Source organism: Emys orbicularis, chromosome 4, assembly GCF_028017835.1.
Source record: "Emys orbicularis isolate rEmyOrb1 chromosome 4, rEmyOrb1.hap1, whole genome shotgun sequence".
Taxonomy (NCBI): domain Eukaryota; kingdom Metazoa; phylum Chordata; order Testudines; family Emydidae; genus Emys; species Emys orbicularis.
In genome coordinates this window covers 150850139-150867962 of record NC_088686.1, presented here as the reverse complement: position 1 = coordinate 150867962, position 17824 = coordinate 150850139, and the positions used below count along the sequence as shown (strand labels likewise).

At 55.9% G+C, this 17824-nt stretch overlaps 1 protein-coding gene across 1 annotated transcript; it reads left to right on the top strand.

The window, feature by feature from the left end:
- The first annotated feature begins 350 nt into the window (after positions 1-350).
- On the top strand, positions 351-17438 carry LOC135878744 (bone marrow proteoglycan-like). Its single transcript, XM_065404480.1, has 5 exons — positions 351-411; positions 886-1061; positions 1425-1559; positions 2090-2201; positions 17380-17438. Exons 1-5 carry the CDS (start codon positions 351-353, stop codon positions 17436-17438), a joined length of 543 nt encoding a protein of 180 aa, XP_065260552.1.
- Positions 17439-17824: the final 386 nt, after the last annotated feature.

Below are 17824 nucleotides of genomic sequence, written 5' to 3'. Positions count from 1 at the left end.
CTGTGTTACAGGGCAGGTGAGTGACAGCTCACCTGTCTCCCCCCAGCTGAGCCAAGGCCCTGGGCTCTCTTCTTCAGCCTTGCTTGGCCCAGCCCTACCTTTGCTGGGAAAGGCTGCGTTGGTTGGAGGGTGGTCATCAGCCCAGGGGAGTTTGGTGGTAGGTCAGGGTGCAGTGGCAGGAGGTCGCTAAGTGCGGGGGGGGGGGGGGGGTCAGTTCGAGCTAAATGGAAGGAGGGGGATGGGCTCTAGGCAGGAGGGTCGGTCTGGGCTCAGTGACTGTGGGGGGGTTGGATGGGAGGTGTCAATCTGTCTCTGTCTCACAGTGGTTTGCCACGCCAGGTCTGCCCGAGATGAAGCTGTTCCTGGTCCTGGCACTTGCCCTGCTGGGGGCCGTCTCTACTCACCAGCTCCGTAAGTCCTGAGGCTCAAGTCCCCGTGGCTACAGCCCCTCCCCCACCCGGTGGGGAGCCTGACCCACAGACACTGCCCCCAATGGGAACCTCCACACCCCCAGCAGACACTGCATGGACCCCATGGGCTTGGGTCAGACCCCAGCAAGCACAGTACAGGGCTCCGTTACCCCAGACCTGTGCTCTCACTGACCCCAGCCCCACTCTGTTCCGGCCACCTGGGGCCCCTGCCCCCAATAACCTTCCACCTCACTGCAGCCCGGACACCAGGGTCCCCTGGCCCCGCAATAATCCTATGACCCTCTCCATCCGGGACACCAGGGTCCCCTGACCCCCCAGTGACACCCTGACCCTCTATCCCGGACACCTGTGTCCCCGGCCGCTAGATCTGCTCCCACCTCCAAGGATTGTTTGGGATCTGGGCTGCGTCTTGCAGCTGGAAGGGCCAATTGGTGTCTCTCGCACCCACCCTCAGATGAGGGCGCCCCGGAGCAGGAGGTACCAGCCGAGCAGGGCGAGGAGGAGCCCGGGGAGCCGGAGCCACCGTGCCCCACAGAGAGCGAGAGCTTCAGGGTGATAGTGCCTGGCCAGGGGGGCCACACCTGTCGCTATGTGTTTGTGAACAATTGCCAGACATTTTGGAGAGCCCAGGTGAGTGACGCAGGGGCACAGGTGGTGGGGAGGACTCGCAGATGGGTCAGGAAGTGGGGTGGGAGACCCATGGGGTTAGAGAATGGCACATTGGAGGGGGCACACAGGTGACGGGGGGCCCATGGGGACAGTGGAGGGGGCATAGGGCAGTGGAGGGGTGGCATAGACGTGATGGGGGGCCCATGGAGGCAGTGGAGGGGGCGTGGGGGCGGTGGAGGGGCAGTAGATAGCGGTAGGGTGGTGGAGGCAGCATAGGGGCAGTGGAGGGGCTGAAGGGGTGACATAGGGGGCATAGAAGCAGTGGATGGCACATGGGGTGGTAGTTGGTGGATGCCCCATGTCTCCCTCCCCCTCTCCCCTCAGCACTTGTGTGCCCGTTGCTACCGCGGCCGCCTGGCCTCCATCCACAACTATGCAACCAACCAGCGCCTGAGATGCACGGTGCGTGCCCGCACCAACCGGGCCCAGGTGTGGATTGGGGGCATCACCTCCCGCAGGGTAAGGAGAGTGTCTGGCCCTGCTGCCCCCGTTCCCCTACTGCCTGGGCCTGGCCCAGAATCCCCCCTCCAACTTCCCCATTATGGCCCTGCCAGCTCTGAGGCTGGCCACCCCTCCAGTGCAGAGCGGACAGCGGGATCCATCCCCTGCTGCGGCTAAGTGTGTCCCCAGCCGGGACTCTACTCAGGGCTGCCCCAGACCATCCCCTGCTTGCTCCCTGGGAGGTGGGCCTCGGCGGCTCAGGCGTGGGTCCAGCTGACCCCGGATGGCTGGGAGTCTTTTTGGGGCCCGTTGCCAGGGCAGAGGCTGGTGCCAGCACGTGTTGGGTACATCCTGCCCTAGGGCCTGACCCCCATCCCAGCGAATCCAGAACCCCTTGCTATGATCCACAGCCACCACCCGGCTCCAGTGCATGAACGGCTCCTGGCCCCAGCCCAAGCGATGGCCCCTCAGAGGTGGGGGTGGGAGGTTCCCCGCGGCCCCCTGCAGATGGGACAGCACTGATCCTAACCCAGCCCCTTCCCTCACAGCACCGGTGTCTGCGCTCCCACTGGGTCGACCACAGTCCCTGGAACTACAGCAACTGGGCCAGAGGGAACCCCTGCCGCACTGGGCGAACGTGTGTCGCCATGTGCCCTGCAGGTGAGGAGCCGGGGGGGGGGGGGGGGGAGAGCAGGGCGGAGATGGGGATCTATTCACTGCTTGAGGGAACAAGAGCCCTGGGGCAGGGGAACCAGGGATCTGTGGATCTGTGGGCAGGGGATCTGGGGTTCATGGGGCCCTGGAACAGGGGATCCAAGAGCAGGTGGGCCTGTGGGGTGTGGGACAGGGGATCCGAGGGTAGGTGGGGCTGTGGGTGTGGGGGCAGGGGATCTGGTGTTAGTGGGAATATGGGGGTCTGGGGCAAGGGATCCGGGGTTTCCTGGGGGCTGCATTCCAGGTGCCAGTTAGGAGGGCATTAACCCCTCTCTCTCTGCCAGGTGGTCAATGGAGAAGTGTGAGGTGCAGGGCTCGCATGCCCTTTATCTGTGAGTACTGAGGGGGCTGCTCCCCCCACGGGGCCCCGCTGCCCCCACCGCTCTGCTGGCCTGAGACTCCCCGCTCCGCCCTGCCGGGGGCGCCCCTGCTCCCTGGACTCGACTCTGCTCCTGGCCCTGCTCCAGCTCCCAGGAGGGGAAGCCCGCCCCTCGCTCATTGCCTGTGACTCCCTGCAATAAAAAGTGCTTCACTCATCACCCCCGGGTGTCGCTCCTTCCTGCCCCAGGACACTGAGGGCCCTGCACGCTCCATTGGGCTGGGCCGGTGGCGGGCGGGGATGGACAAAAGGTGGCCGGGGGGGGGAGGGGGCTGGGGGTTACCCCCACCCAGGGATGGAGTCAGGAGGGGGAGTTGATGCTATTACAGAGCCCACTAGCGGGGACCATGTCCAGTTCTGGGGTTCCCCTGCCCCTGGGACATTCCCAGCAAGCTAAGGGCTAAGAAACGCCCAACCAGAACGGAGCTGAGAGCTGCAGCCTCCCTGTAACGATGCTGCCTTTGGTGGGACACTACTGAGAGTATCAATTCAGGACAAATTGCTTAGAGCAGGGCAGTCACAGCCCCAGGCTGGTGGTTCTCCACCTCTAAGGCACCAAACCAGCCAGACAGAGAGGATCTCACCCCACGGGCTAACCACAAGTCACACAAGCAATTCCCTTAGACACTCCAGTTTCCCAGTATCACCACCAGTGCCACTCATTATGGGGACAAATGGTTATGAAAACCAATGCCCGAGTAAAAGAAAAAAGTTTCTCTCGATCCCACAGGACCACGCCCCAGACCCAGGTCAATATACTAATCAGATCTTACCCACAAATCACGCGGTTGTCAATCCTTTAGAATCTAAAATCTAAAGATTTATTCATAAAAAGAAAGAAATATAAATGAGAGTTAGAATTGGTTAAATGGAATCAGTTACATACAGTCATGGCAAAGTTCTTGGTTCAGGCTTGTGGCAGTGATGGACTAAACTGCAGGTTCCAATCAAGTCTCTGGAACATCCGCAGCTGGGATGGGTCCTCAGCCCTTTGTTCAGAGCTTCCGTTTGTAGCAAAGTCCCTCCAGAGGTCACAAGCAGGACTGAAGACAAGATGGAGGAGCTGCAGCAGCCTTTTATAGTCTCTTGTCACGTGGCCTCTGCTTTCTTTGATTCAAAGACAAGCTCTCCAGCACAGGGCATGGAAACCTTAGATGAGAGTTCTGTCCATAGGCATGTCCCTGCATGCCTTGCTGAGCCACAAGGTGTATCTGCAGTCTCTCAATGGGTCAGTTGTACAGCTGATGGTCCTTAACGGGCCATCAAGCAGGCTAGGCAGTGCTGATGCCAAATTGTCTGGGGGTCACCCAGAAGCATAGCACAAGTTTGAAATTACAGACCGTATAGAGCCAATACTTATAAGTTTAAATACAAAAATGATACATGCACACAGACAGCATAATCATAACCAGCAAACCATACCCTTTTCTTAGACACCTCACACGACAACCTTTGTACAATATTTGCTGCCAATATATAACAGTGGTTGCAACAATGATCTATATGGTCACAGTTTATATCAATAACATCACACCCCTGCCACAGGCCGCACCGTCAGGAAGCGTCAGCCATTTCGCTCAGCTAAGAGCAGCTTTGCGGGGACTTGCCCCTGGTCTGTGCGCCTTGTTGGGGAGAGGAGATTTCTCACAGCAGAGGCTCTTCAGTTTAGCATCCCTTTGTACAGACCCTGATACTCACGATGCCATCTGCCACTTACCTTCTGTGACAGGTTGTCACCCCGGGTGCAGTCTGGAAGCCGTGGGAACCGCTGCACCTCTGTAAGACACTCAGCTAGCCTGGCCCTTTTCTCACACTGCTTAGTTCAAGGGTTCTCAAAGTGGGGGTCGGGACCCCTCGGGGGGTCACGAGGTTACTACATGGGGGAGTCGCGAGCTGTCAACCTCCACCTCAAAACCCACTTTGCCTCCAGCATTTATAATAGTGTTAAATATATAAAAAAGTGTTTTTAATGTATAAGGGGTGTCGCACTCAGAGGCTTGCTATGTGAAAGGGGTCACCAGTACAAAAGTTTGAGAGCCACTGATCTATACGGTCCCAGTTTGTGTCAATAACGTCACAGTGGGCAAGCCCCAAGACCAGGTCAAGGCCCCTCTCCGGCCAGTCCCCATCATTGAGGTTTCATTTCAATGTGTAGCTGTGGATATTCTGTGTCCTTTCCCTAAAAAGACACCCAGAGGAAAGCTGTACATACTGACTTTCATGGATTTTGCCACCCGATGGCCGGAAGCAGTAGCTCTAAGCAACACCAGGCCTAAAAGTGTGAGCCAGGGATTGGAACACATTTTTGCCAGGGTAGGTTGGCCCTCCCACATCCTTACAGATTCGGGGACTAACTTCCTGGCAGGGACCATGAAATATCTTTGGGAAGCTCATGGGGTGAACCGCTTGGTTGCTACCCCTTACTACCATCAAACCAATGGCCTAGTGGAGAAGTTTAATGGGACTTTGGGGGTCATGATACGTAAATTCATGAATGAGCACTCCAATGATTGGGACCTAGTGTTGCAGCAGTTACTCTTTGCTACAGGGCTGTACCACATCCCAGTTTGGGATTTTCACCCTTTGAACTCGTTTATGGGGCCATTACATTTGGTAAAGCAGAAATGGGAGGGGGTTACTCTTCTCCAGGAACTAACATTTTGGACTTTGTAACCAACCTGCAAAATACCCTCAAAAACTCTCTAGCCCTTGCTCGAGAAAACCTACAGGATGCTCAACAAGAGCAAAAGGCCTGGTATGATAAACATGCCAGAGAGTGTTCCTTCAGAGTAGGTGACCAAGTCATGGTCCTGAAAGCGCTCCAGGCCAATGAGATGGAAGCGTCATGGGAGGGGCCATTTATTGCCTGAGAGTGCCTAGGAGCTGTTAATTGCCTCATAGAGGTCCCAGACCCTACCCTAAAACCTAAAGTATAGAATGTTAATTCTCTAAAGCCCTTTTATTTCCGAGAAATCAAGGTTCTTCAGTTTACAGACCAGGAGAGAGACGACACTGAGTGGCCTGAAGGAGTCTACTATGACGGAAAAAGCAACGGTGGTGTGGAAGAGGTAAGCCATTCCATGACCCCTGGGTGTAAGCAGCGACAGCAGATTAAGGAGCTGTGCACTAGCTTTGCGCCAATGTTTTCAGCCACCCCAGGAAGGACAGTACAGGCGTACCACTCCATTGACACAGGCGATGTTCACCCAATTAGAGACCAACCCTATCAGATGGCTCCTCAAGCCAAAACCGCAATAGAAAGGGAGATCAAGGACATGTTACAGATGGATGTAATCCAACCCTCTGAGAGTGCATGGGCCTCTCCAGTGGTTTTGGTTCCCAAACCAGATGGGGAAATCCGCTTTTGTGTGGACTACCGTAAACTAAATGCCGTAACTTGCCTAGAAAACTATCCAATGCCATGCACAGATGAGCTATTGGAGAAACTGGGACATGCCCAGTTCATCTCCACCTTAGAGTTAACTAAGGGGTACTGGCAAGTGCTGCTAGATGACCCCACCAAGGAAAGGTCAGCCTTCATCACCCATGTAGGGCTGTATGAATTTAATGTGCTCCCTATCGGACTGCGAAATGCACCCGCCACGTTCCAGAGACTGATAGATAACCTTGTGGCTGGATTTGGGGAATTTGCAGTTGCCTACCTTGATGATGTGGCCATATTCTGAGATTCATGGGCAGAACACCTGGAGCACCTCCAAGCTGTCTTCCAGTGCATAAGGGAGGCAGGATTAACCATTAAGGCCAAAAAGTGTCAAATAGGCCTAAACAGGGTAACGTACCTTGGACACCAGGTGGGTCAAGGTACTATCAGCCCCCTACAGGCTAAGGTAAATGCTATCCAAAATTGGCCTGTCCCTAAGTCAAGAAGCAGGTCCAATCGGGTATTACGACGATTTGTACCACACTGTACCAAATTGCCACCCGACTGACAGACCTGACCAGGAAATAACAGCCAAATGCCATTCAGTGGACTGAGAAGTGTCAGAAAGCCTTTAACCAGCTTAAGGCGGCCCTTACGTCTGACCTGTACTGAGGGCCCCGGACTTCTACCAACTGTTCGTCGTAACCACAGATGAGTCCGAGCATGGTGTAGGAGCAGTTTTAATGCAGGAAGGACCAGATCAACAATTCCATCCTGTCGTGTTTCTCAGCAAAAAACTTTCTGAGGGAAAGCCACCGGTCAGCCTCTGAAAAAGAATGTTATGCCATTGTGTATGCTCTGGAGAAGCTACGTCCATACATTTGGGGACGGCGCTTTCACCTGCAGACTGATCATGCTGCACTGAAGTGGCTTCACACAGTCAAAGAGACTAACAAAAAATTTCTTCAGTGGAGTTCAGCTCTTCAAGACTTTGATTTTGAGATACAACACATTTCAGGAGCCTCTGATGCACTCTCCTGGGAAGGTTTCCCAGAATCAGCTGGGTAAAAATGTCCCTTCATTCTAAGTCATTGTAGTCCTTGAAATGTAAAAAGTATTGTTTAGTTCTTCATGTAATTATTAGTGAAATTAGAGAGGCATGTAACTTATTAACTCTCCAGGACGAAATCCCAGCCGGTGTGGACCCGACCTGAACCAGGCTGGCCAGCACCCTCTGTAATTTGGGGGGCATGTGATAAATTAAGTGTGTGTGGGGGTAGCTCCCTTTTATGGACACCCAGCCAGCCAGTTATCTGTAAAATCCCTCTTGGTAGCTGTTCTCTGCTTGCTTTACCTGTAAAGGGTTAAAAAGTCCCCCAGATAAAGAAAAGGAAGTGGGCACCTGACCAAAAGAGCCAATGGGAAGGAAAGAACTTTTTAAAATTGGGAAAGAAACTTTGCCTTTGTCTGTTGTTCTCCAGAGAAGGAGACATGGAGCAACAATGCTATAAGCAGGAATGCTGTGTAAGGTTTGAACCAGGTATGAAAATTCATCTTCCAGACCTAGAAGGAATAATTGGGACAGGGAATGTTTAAATAGACGCAATCAGGTTTATTTCTTTATTTTGGCTTGTGGATTCCTCTGTGCAAACCCCTAGGTGCTTTTGTTTGCTTGTGACCTTTAAGCTGGACCCCAAGAAAGCTGTTCTTGGTACTTAATTTTTGGAATTGCTCTTTCAAAATCTAGCAAAAGCCTTAGCACTTTCTTCCTTTTTGTTTTTAATAAAATTTACCCTTTTTAAGTGCCAGAGTGGGGAATGAGCCTTGACACACTCAAAGACAGACAGCCAATCTCCCAGCTTCACAGGCTTGCCCCGCCCCCCTGGAGAATAAACTAGGCCCGTCGATTAATCGCAGTTAACTCACGTGATTAACTCAAAAAAATTAATCGCAATTTAAAAAGTAATCGCGATTAATCGCAGTTTTAATTGCACTCTTTAACAACAGAATACCAATTGAAATTTATTAAATATTTTGGATGTTTTTCTACATTTTCATAGATATTGTATTCTGTGTTATAATGGAAATCAAAGTGTGTATTATTTTTATTACAAATATTTGCACTGTAAAAATGTGTAAGCAGAGTCAGAATGAGCTCTCCCCTGACATCTGGTGGTGAGCTGTGGAAAAGGACTTCAGGGGCTGATCTCGTTTGCATGGGCACACCCATCCTGTCTAGCTGCTTGCCCAAATGGCCACTTTGGCTGCTGTGGGATCCCCAGTCTCTTTGTTCTTGGGGCAGGAGTAATAAAGGGTTGTTATCCTGGTTATGTGAATCAAGGACAGTAAAACTGTATTTGGCATTTTATGACTGATGCTACCCTTGGTGGGACCCTTCTGAAGGGGTCAATTCAGGACACATTGCTCAGAACAGGGCAATTACAGCCCAAGGCTGGGGTTCCTTTGCCCACCAAGGCAAACCAAACCAGCCAAACAGAGAGGACTTCGGTTTTACCCCACTGGCTAACCATAAGTCATACAAGCAATTCCCTCAGACACTCCAGATGAGAGCTAGAATTGGTTAAATGGAATCAGTTACATACAGGAATGGCAAAGATCTTGGTTCAGGCTTGTAGCAGTGATGGACTAAACTGCAGGTTCAAATCAAGTCTCTGGAACATCCGCAGCTGGGATGGGTCCTCAGCCCTTTGTTCAGAGCTTCAGTTTGTAGCAAAGTCCCTCCAGAGGTCAGAAGCAGGACTGAAGACAAGATGGAGGAGCTGCAGCAGCCGTTTATAGTCTCTTGCCATGTGGCCTTTCTTTCTTTGTCCCAAAGACAAGCTATCCAGCACAGGGCATAGAAAAACCTTCTGTCCATAGGCATGTCCCTGCATACCTTGGCATCCCTGCCCCCTGGACTAGGCTCTGTTCCCAGCCTTGCCCCAGGAGGAGCAGCCCCCATCCCCTGCTCTCCGTCATTGCCTGTGACTCCTCACAACAAAACAGCCCTTCACTCATCACCCCCGGGTGTCGCTCCTTCCTGATCCCAGACACTGAGGGCCCTGCACGCTCCATGGGGCTGAACCAGAGGGAAGGGGGGAAGGAGGTGGCCAGGCTGGGGAGAGAGGGCTGGGTCCCTAAGGGCTGCCTGTCAGCATCTGCCCTGGCTCTAGAAGATTCACCCCAAGGTGGGAACATCTGTCTGAGAGATGGGAGCCAGGGGCAATGCAGGGGTGTGTGTGTGAGAGGTGTGTGTGTGTGTGTGTGGGGGGGGGTGTTGGGTGGTTGGAGGTTGGAGGCTTTAGGGGCAGGGGTTCTCAAACTTCATTGCACCGCAACCCCCTTCTGACAACAAAAATTACTACACAACCCCAGAAGGGGGACCGAAGCCTGAGCCTGCCCAAGCCCCATTGCCCTAGGCTGTGGGCCAAAGCCAAAGCCCAAAGGCTGCAGCCCTAGGCGGGGGGCCTGTAACCTGAGCCCTGCCACCTAGGGCTGAAGCCCTCTGGCTTCGGCTTTGGCCCAGCAAGTCTAACACCAGCCCTGGCGACCCCATTAAAACGTGGTCCCGACCCACAGTTAGAGAACTGCTGCTTTAGGGAGTGCAGGGGGCTGTAGATGATGGGGGAGTACGCTGGGTGTGGGGGGTGTTGGGAGGTTGGAGGCTTTAGGGAGTGCAGGGGGCTGTAGATGATGGGGGAGTACATTGGGTGTGGGGGGTGTTGGGTGTTTGGAGGTTGGAGGCTTTAGGGAGTGCGGGGGGCTGTAGATGATGGGGGAGTACACTGGGTGTGGGGCGTGTTGGGTGTTTGGAGGTTGGAGGCTTTAGGGAGTGCGGGGGGCTGTAGATGATGGGGGAGTACGCTGGGTGTGGGGGGTGTTGGGTGTTTGGAGGTTGGAGGCTTTAGGGAGTGCAGGGGGCTGTAGATGATGGGGGAGTACACTGGGTGTGGGGCGTGTTGGGTGTTTGGAGGTTGGAGGCTTTAGGGAGTGCGGGGGGCTGTAGATGATGGGGGAGTACGCTGGGTGTGGGGGGTGTTGGGTGTTTGGAGGTTGGAGGCTTTAGGGAGTGCAGGGGGCTGTAGATGATGGGGGAGTACATTGGGTGTGGGGGGTGTTGGGTGTTTGGAGGTTGGAGGCTTTAGGGAGTGCAGGGGGCTGTAGATGATGGGGGAGTACACTGGGTGTGGGGGGTGTTGGGTGTTTGGAGGTTGGAGGCTTTAGGGAGTGCAGGGGGCTGTAGATGATGGGGGAGTACACTGGGTGTGGGGCGTGTTGGGTGTTTGGAGGTTGGAGGCTTTAGGGAGTGCGGGGGGCTGTAGATGATGGGGGAGTACATTGGGTGTGGGGGGTGTTGGGTGTTTGGAGGTTGGAGGCTTTAGGGAGTGCGAGGGGCTGTAGATGATGGGGGAGTACGCTGGGTGTGGGGGGTGTTGGGTGTTTGGAGGTTGGAGGCTTTAGGGAGTGCGAGGGGCTGTAGATGATGGGGGAGTACACTGGGTGTGGGGGGTGTTGGGTGTTTGGAGGTTGGAGGCTTTAGGGAGTGCGAGGGGCTGTAGATGATGGGGGAGTACGCTGGGTGTGGGGGGTGTTGGGTGTTTGGAGGTTGGAGGCTTTAGGGAGTGCAGGGGGCTGTAGATGATGGGGGAGTACGCTGGGTGTGGGGGGTGTTGGGTGTTTGGAGGTTGGAGGCTTTAGGGAGTGCAGGGGGCTGTAGATGATGGGGGAGTATGCTGGGTGTGGGGGGTGTTGGGTGTTTGGAGGTTGGAGGCTTTAGGGAGTGCGAGGGGCTGTAGATGATGGGGGAGTACACTGGGTGTGGGGGGTGTTGGGTGTTTGGAGGTTGGAGGCTTTAGGGAGTGCAGGGGGCTGTAGATGATGGGGGAGTATACTGGGTGTGGGGGGTGTTGGGTGTTTGGAGGTTGGAGGCTTTAGGGAGTGCGAGGGGCTGTAGATGATGGGGGAGTACACTGGGTGTGGGGGGTGTTGGGTGTTTGGAGGTTGGAGGCTTTAGGGAGTGCAGGGGGCTGTAGATGATGGGGGAGTACACTGGGTGTGGGGCGTGTTGGGTGTTTGGAGGTTGGAGGCTTTAGGGAGTGCAGGGGGCTGTAGATGATGGGGGAGTACATTGGGTGTGGGGGGTGTTGGGTGTTTGGAGGTTGGAGGCTTTAGGGAGTGCGAGGGGCTGTAGATGATGGGGGAGTACACTGGGTGTGGGGGGTGTTGGGTGTTTGGAGGTTGGAGGCTTTAGGGAGTGCGAGGGGCTGTAGATGATGGGGGAGTACACTGGGTGTGGGGGGTGTTGGGTGTTTGGAGGTTGGAGGCTTTAGGGAGTGCGAGGGGCTGTAGATGATGGGGGAGTACGCTGGGTGTGGGGGGTGTTGGGTGTTTGGAGGTTGGAGGCGAGGGGCTGTAGATGATGGGGGAGTACACTGGGTGGTGGAGTGTTGGGTGTGTTGTAAGGTCTGTGGCCTTTTTCTTTAGTAAGCAGCAGCAGCCATGAGCTAAGAAGTAGACAGTCACATCGTCCCCTTCCATCTAAATTACATCAAAACAGTGTAATATCAGGCTGTTAAGAAGTCTCCTGTCCTAATAGCACCCACCATCAGCAGCTAAAGAAACAGATCTTCAGATCTCTAAAGAAAACTTGTTCGACATGTTCTGTCTGGCAAGAAACCACTTAGCAGCAGTTGTGGTTGTGAGATCTATACGTCTATTGTTTTGCCTTTGTGGTCCCCACTTCTCTATTGTTTATCTGTAGGGTCTGTCTGGTTCTTTGATTGTTTCTGTCTGTTGCATAACTAATTTTTCAAGATTTAAATCAACTAAGGTGGTTGGGTCTGATTGGGTAAAGAATTGTTTTGTAATGGGCTAGGATTGGTGAAAAATACCGTTTTGTAGGACTTCCGTTTAAAATGATTGGGTAAGGAACAGCTAAGCAGGACTCAAGTTTCACTCACTGTATAAACTGGGGTCCAAAGGGAAGTTCTTTGAAACCTAACTCCAGGACACAGCCCAGGATCAGAGCTGCCAGATCCAACATCCTGCCAATCATAATCGTGCAGAAGCTGGAGTCCCCAGACGATCTACTCTTAACTGGCCACCAATGGTGGTGGTGTGCAGTGTAGGGTGGGCTGTGGGGGGGTGTTTGTGATGTGTTTAGGGAGAATCTCTGGCCCACCTAAACCTCCCCCACTGCAACTTGAGACCATTGCTCCTTGTTTTGTCAACTTGGCGAAAAGTCAATGGGCCAGATTCCAGCTGGTGTAAAGCATCTGTGGCTCTGTTGACCCCAACCTCCCAATGGGGCGGGTCCCACTGAGTTGCTGTGATGTGTGTGACATTCCCCTCCTCAGCTGAGCACCCAGTGCATTGGGCAGAGGCTGCTGCTTTGCTGGGGCCGGTTCCTGAGCGGCTCCAGGTCAGGTCACAGGGCCGTAGGGCATAAGACCAGAAGGGCCGATTCGGACCATCCTCTACAGTCCCAGGCATCACCCACAGCAGGGGCCCCCAGCCAGTGCTGCCCCCTGCCCAGAACACCGGGGACACCAGGTCTGGAGTGAGATCCCAGGGCCAGGAGCCCACACGGTTCACACAATGCCCCTGTCAAGGTTCCTTCCCCACTCTGAACTTTAGGGTACAGATGTAGGGACCTGCATGAAAACCTCTAAGCTTCTCTACCAGCTTAGATCTGCTTTTGCTGCCACCACTCCCAATGTGCTAACTCCCTTCCCTGGGTAGCCTTGAGAGACTCTTCCACCAATTCCCTGGTGAACACTGATCCAAAACCCCTTGGCTCTTAAAACAAGGAGGAATTAATCATTCCCCCCGCCTTCCCTTTCCCCCCACCCAATTCCTGGTGAGTCCAGATCAATCCCCTTGGATCTTAGAACAAGGAAAAATCAATCAGGTTCTTAAAAAGAAGGCTTTTAATTAAAGAAAGAAAGGTAAAAATCATCTCTGTAAAATCAGGATGGAAAATAACTTTACAGGGTAATCAAACTTAAAGAGCGCAGAGGAACCCCCTCTAGCATTAGGTTCAAAGTTACAGCAAACAGAGATAAACACTCTAGCAAAAGGACAGGTTTCAGAGTAGCAGCCGTGTTAGTCTGTATCTGCAAAAAGAACAGGAGTACTTGTGGCACCTTAGAGACTAACAAATTTATTTGAGCATAAGCTTTCGTGCCCACGAAAGCTTATGCTCAGATAAATTTGTTAGTCTCTAAGGTGCCACAAGTACTCCTGTTCTTTTTACTCTAGCAAAAGGTACATTTACAAGATGAGAAAACAAAGATAAAACTAACACGCCTTGCCTGGCTGTTACTTACAAGTTTGAAATATGAGAGACTTGTTCAGAAAGATTTGGAGAGCCTGGATTGATTTCTGGTCCCTCTTAGTCCCAAGAGCGAACAACCCCCAAAACAAAGAGCACAAACAAAAGCCTTCCCCCCACCAAGATTTGAAAGTATCTTGTCCCCTTATTGGTCCTTTGGGTCAGGTGTCAGCCAGGTTACCTGAGCTTCTTAACCCTTTACAGGCAAAAGGACTTTGGAGTCTCTGGCCAGGAGGGATTCCACAGTATTGTACACAGAAGGACTGTTACCTTTCCCTTTATAATTATGACAGCCCCTCAATCCCTTCCCACCCCCACTGCTGTCCCAGCCCCCCCACAGCTCAGTGCCACACCTCAGAGCCAGCCCAGCCCAGCCCTCTTGGATGCACCCTCTACCACCAGCGGTGAACTGTGGAGAGCCCAGGTGATGCCCCTCAATCCCAACCTGCAGCCCCCTGCTAGCCCAGCCCTGGGGTCCCCCTCTGCCAGCTCTGCCGGTGCCCCTCAATCCCGAACCGCAACCCTCTGCTAGCCCAGCCCTGAGCTCCCCACCCAGCTCTGCCGGTTCCCTTCAATCCCGAACCGCAGGCCCCTGCTAGCCCAGCTCTGGGCTCCCCTGATCATAGCTCTGCCGGTGCCCCTCAATCCTGACACACAGCCCCCTGCTAGCCCAGCCTTACATCCTGGGCCTCTCTAAAGCGGGTCCCCGAGTGGCTGGGAGCCCAGCTCTCTGCTACCATTAGGAGGGAGGTGAACCCAGAACCCTGTATGGTCTATGGTGAGTTGGGGGCTCTTTGTAGACTGCTGGTTTGTAGACCACTCCCTCCAATGTGGGAGGGGGATAGCTCAGTGGTTTGAGCATTGGCCTGCTAAACCCAGGGTTGTGAGCTCAATCCATGAGGGGGCCAGTCAGGGATCTGGGGCAAAAATCTATCTGGGGATTGGTCCTGCTTTGAGCAGGGGGTTGGACTAGATGACCTCCTGAGGTCCCTTCCAACCCTCATATTCTATGATTCTATGATGGCCCCTAGGAGGAGACATGGGGCAGCTTGTGGGTCACAGCCCAGGCTGGGTGTGAGGGTGTTACAAGCTGCACGGAGGGGGAAGCACAAGGGACTGGGAGCTGATAGCGGCTCTTTCCCCATCCCCAGCTTCCTGCTCCAGCCCCATATAAGAGGCTGTGATGGCTGGAGGAGGAAGTCCGAGATGAGAGGTGAGGGGGTAGGGGCGCTAAGTGCAGGGGGTCAGTCTGGTCTCTGAGGATGGCTGGGGGTCAGTGTGGGCTCCATGGGGGGTGGCTCTAGGCAGTGACTAGCTGTATGTGGGTGGGGGGGTGTCAATCTGTCTCTGTCTCATGGTGTCTCCTCCCAGGTCTGCCTGAGATGAAGCTGTTCCTGGCGCTCGCCCTGCTGGGGGCCGTCTCTAGTCGCCGTCTCTGTAAGTCCTGGCACCCCCTGGATGGAGCCCCTCCCTCAGCCCTGGGAGTAGCCTGACCCACAGGCCACTGCCCCCAAAGGGGACCCCCTAGAGAAGGCTACTGCATGGGCCCCATGGGCTTGGGTGAGACCCCAGCATGGACAGCACAGGGCTCAGTTATCCCCAGACCTGTGCTCTCACTGACCCCCAGCTCTGCTGCATTCTGGACACTGGGTCCTCCGACCCCCATCCTTTTCTGTCCTGGCACCTGGGTCCCACATTCCCCCACTGATCCCCAGCCGTGATATATCTCAGACCCAGACGCAGTGTACGTGCCCCCCAGCCCCTGCCGTTGTACCCCCTGGTCCCTGCAGCCATGGGGGCATCTCCCCTCTCCCCGGTCGTTTGCAGTCTGGGGTGCACCATGGGGCTGGAAGGGCCCATTGGTCTCTCTCGCCCGCCAGCTGAGGGCGCCCTGGAGCAGGAGGTACCAGCGGAGCAGGGCAGCTCCGTTCTGGAGGAGGAGCCAGGGAAGGGCAAGAGCTTCATGGGGAGAGGTGCACTGGGCCAGAGGCTTCGTTACACAGTGGTGATCCAGGACCAGACCTTTCATGGGGCCATGGTGAGTAGAGGGGGAAGGGGGCAGGGAAAGGTGGTGCATGGGGGCAGTGGATGGTCTATTGGGCTGACAGATGGTGTGTGGGAGTGGTGGATAGGATGTGGTGGATGGGATGCATGGAGCAATGAATGTGCCATGAGGCTGGCTCATGGTGCGTGGGGTTGGTGGATGGTGTGTGGGGCTGGCGGACGGAGCATGGGGGGCAGCAGAGGATATATGGATCTGGTTCATGGTGCGTGTGGGCAGTGGAGGGTGTGTGGGGCTGGCGGACAGTGCATGGGGGGCAGCAGAGAATACATGGATCTGGCTCATGGTGCATGGGGATGGTGGATGGTGTGTGGGGCTGGCGGACGGCGCATGGGGGCAGCAGAGGATACATGGATCTGGCTCATGGTGCGTGTGGGCAGTGGAGGGTGTGTGGGGCTGGCGGACGGCGCATGGGGGGGCAGCAGAGGATACATGGATCTGGCTCATGGTGCGTGTGGGCAGTGGAGGGTGTGTGGGGCTGGTGGACGGCGCATGGGGGCAGCAGAGGATACATGGATCTGGCTCATGGTGCGTGTGGGCAGTGGAGGGTGTGTGGGGCTGGCAGACGGCGCATGGGGGCAGTGAAGGGTGTGTGGGGCTGGCGGACGGCGCATGGGGGGCACCAGAGGATACATGGATCTGGCTCATGGTGCGTGTGGGCAGTGGAGGGTGTGTGGCGTGGCTGACAGGGGCAGTGGATGTTGCATGAGGCTGGAGGATAGGGTGTGGGGGCAGAGGATGATGCATGGGGCTGGATCATGGTGTGGGGGGGGGGTGGTGTGTGGGCCTGGAGGACAGGGTGTGGCGGGCGCTGAACGGTGCGTGGGACTGGCTCATGGGGTGTTGGGGCGGTGGATGGTGCATGGGGCTGGAGGACAGGGGGCAGCAGATGATGCGTAGGGCTGGAGGATGGGGGGCAGTCGATGGTGCATGTGGCAGCAGGCGTGGGCCAGTCTGTGGCTGCACCCCACCCTCTCTCTCCCCGCAGAGTGAGTGCAGACGGATCTTCCACGGCCACCTGGCCTCCATCCACAGCAACTCGGCCAACGAGCAACTGCGCAGTGCAGCGCACTCCTACACCAAGCAGGGCCAGGTGTGGGTCGGGGGCGTCACCTCCTCCTCGGTAAGGAGATCATCTGGCCCTGTTGCCCCATCCACCCCTGCCTGGGCCTGGCCCAGGGCCCCCCAAACTCCCTATTATTGGAGGATGACCCATCCCCCACTGCAGCTCTGTATCTTGAGCCAGGACCCCACTCTGGGCAACCCCAGGCCAAGCCCCGCCCGCCCCCTGTGAGGCAGCCCTGGGGGACTCTGGCCGTTCGGGGCTTTGTCCCAGCCCTCTCTGTGGCCGGGAGTCTCCTCGGGGCCCGTTGACCTTGGCTGCCCATGAGGTGCCTGGGGCCGGTGCCAGAGCACAGACTGGTGCCAGTGTGTGCTGGGTGTGCCCTGCCCCCCACCCAGTGAGCCCGCAGCCCCTGGCTATAGCCCCTGGACTCCGCCGGCTCAGAGATGGCCCCAGCCCCTTGGGAAGGTCCCCGGGGTGCCCTGAAAATGGGGCAACACTGATCCGACTCAGCCCCTCCCCTTGCAGGGCGGACGCTCATTCTCCCGCTGGATGGACTTCACCCCCTGGAACTACACCAACTGGGCCCCCAGTAACCCCAGCCGCTCTGAGCAAACCTGTGTCGCCCTATGCACCGCAGGTCAGGGACCACTGGGGCTAGGTGGGGCCCTGGGGGCTGGGGTGGCGGGGGGAGCCCGGGTTAGGTGAGGCCCTGGGGGCTGGGGCGGAGGGGGTGTGTGTGGAACGGGGCTAGGTGGGACCCCAGGCTGGGGGGAGTTGGGCCTAGGTGGGGCCCCGGGGCCTGGGGCCAGGGGGAGACGGGGATAGGTGGGGCCGGTGGGAGCCGCGGTTTGCTTGGTGCCAGTTGCCGGGCGGGCGGGCACTAACCCTTCTCTCTCTGCCAGGTGGTCATTGGAGAAGCATCAGCTGCCAGACTCGCCTGCCCTTTATCTGCGAGTACTGAGGGGGCTGCTCCCCCCACGGGGTCCTGCTGCCCGCACCGCTCTGCTGGGACTAATTGTTATGCCCTGCCGGAGGCGCCCCTGCTCTCTGGACTTGGCTCTGCTCCCAGCCTTGCCCCATCTCCCCAGGACGGGCAGCCCCTGTCCCCTGTTCTCGGTCATTGCCTGTGACTCCCGGCAATAAAACAGCGCTTCACTCATCACCCCCGGGTGTCGCTCCTTCCTGCCCCGAGACACTGAGGGCCCTGCACGCTCCATGGGGCTGAACCAGAGGGAAGGGGGGAAGGAGGTGGCCAGGCTGGGGAGAGAGGGCTGGGTCCCTAAGGGCTGCCTGTCAGCATCTGCCCTGGGTCTAGCAGCTTCACCCCAAGGTGGGAACATCTGTCTG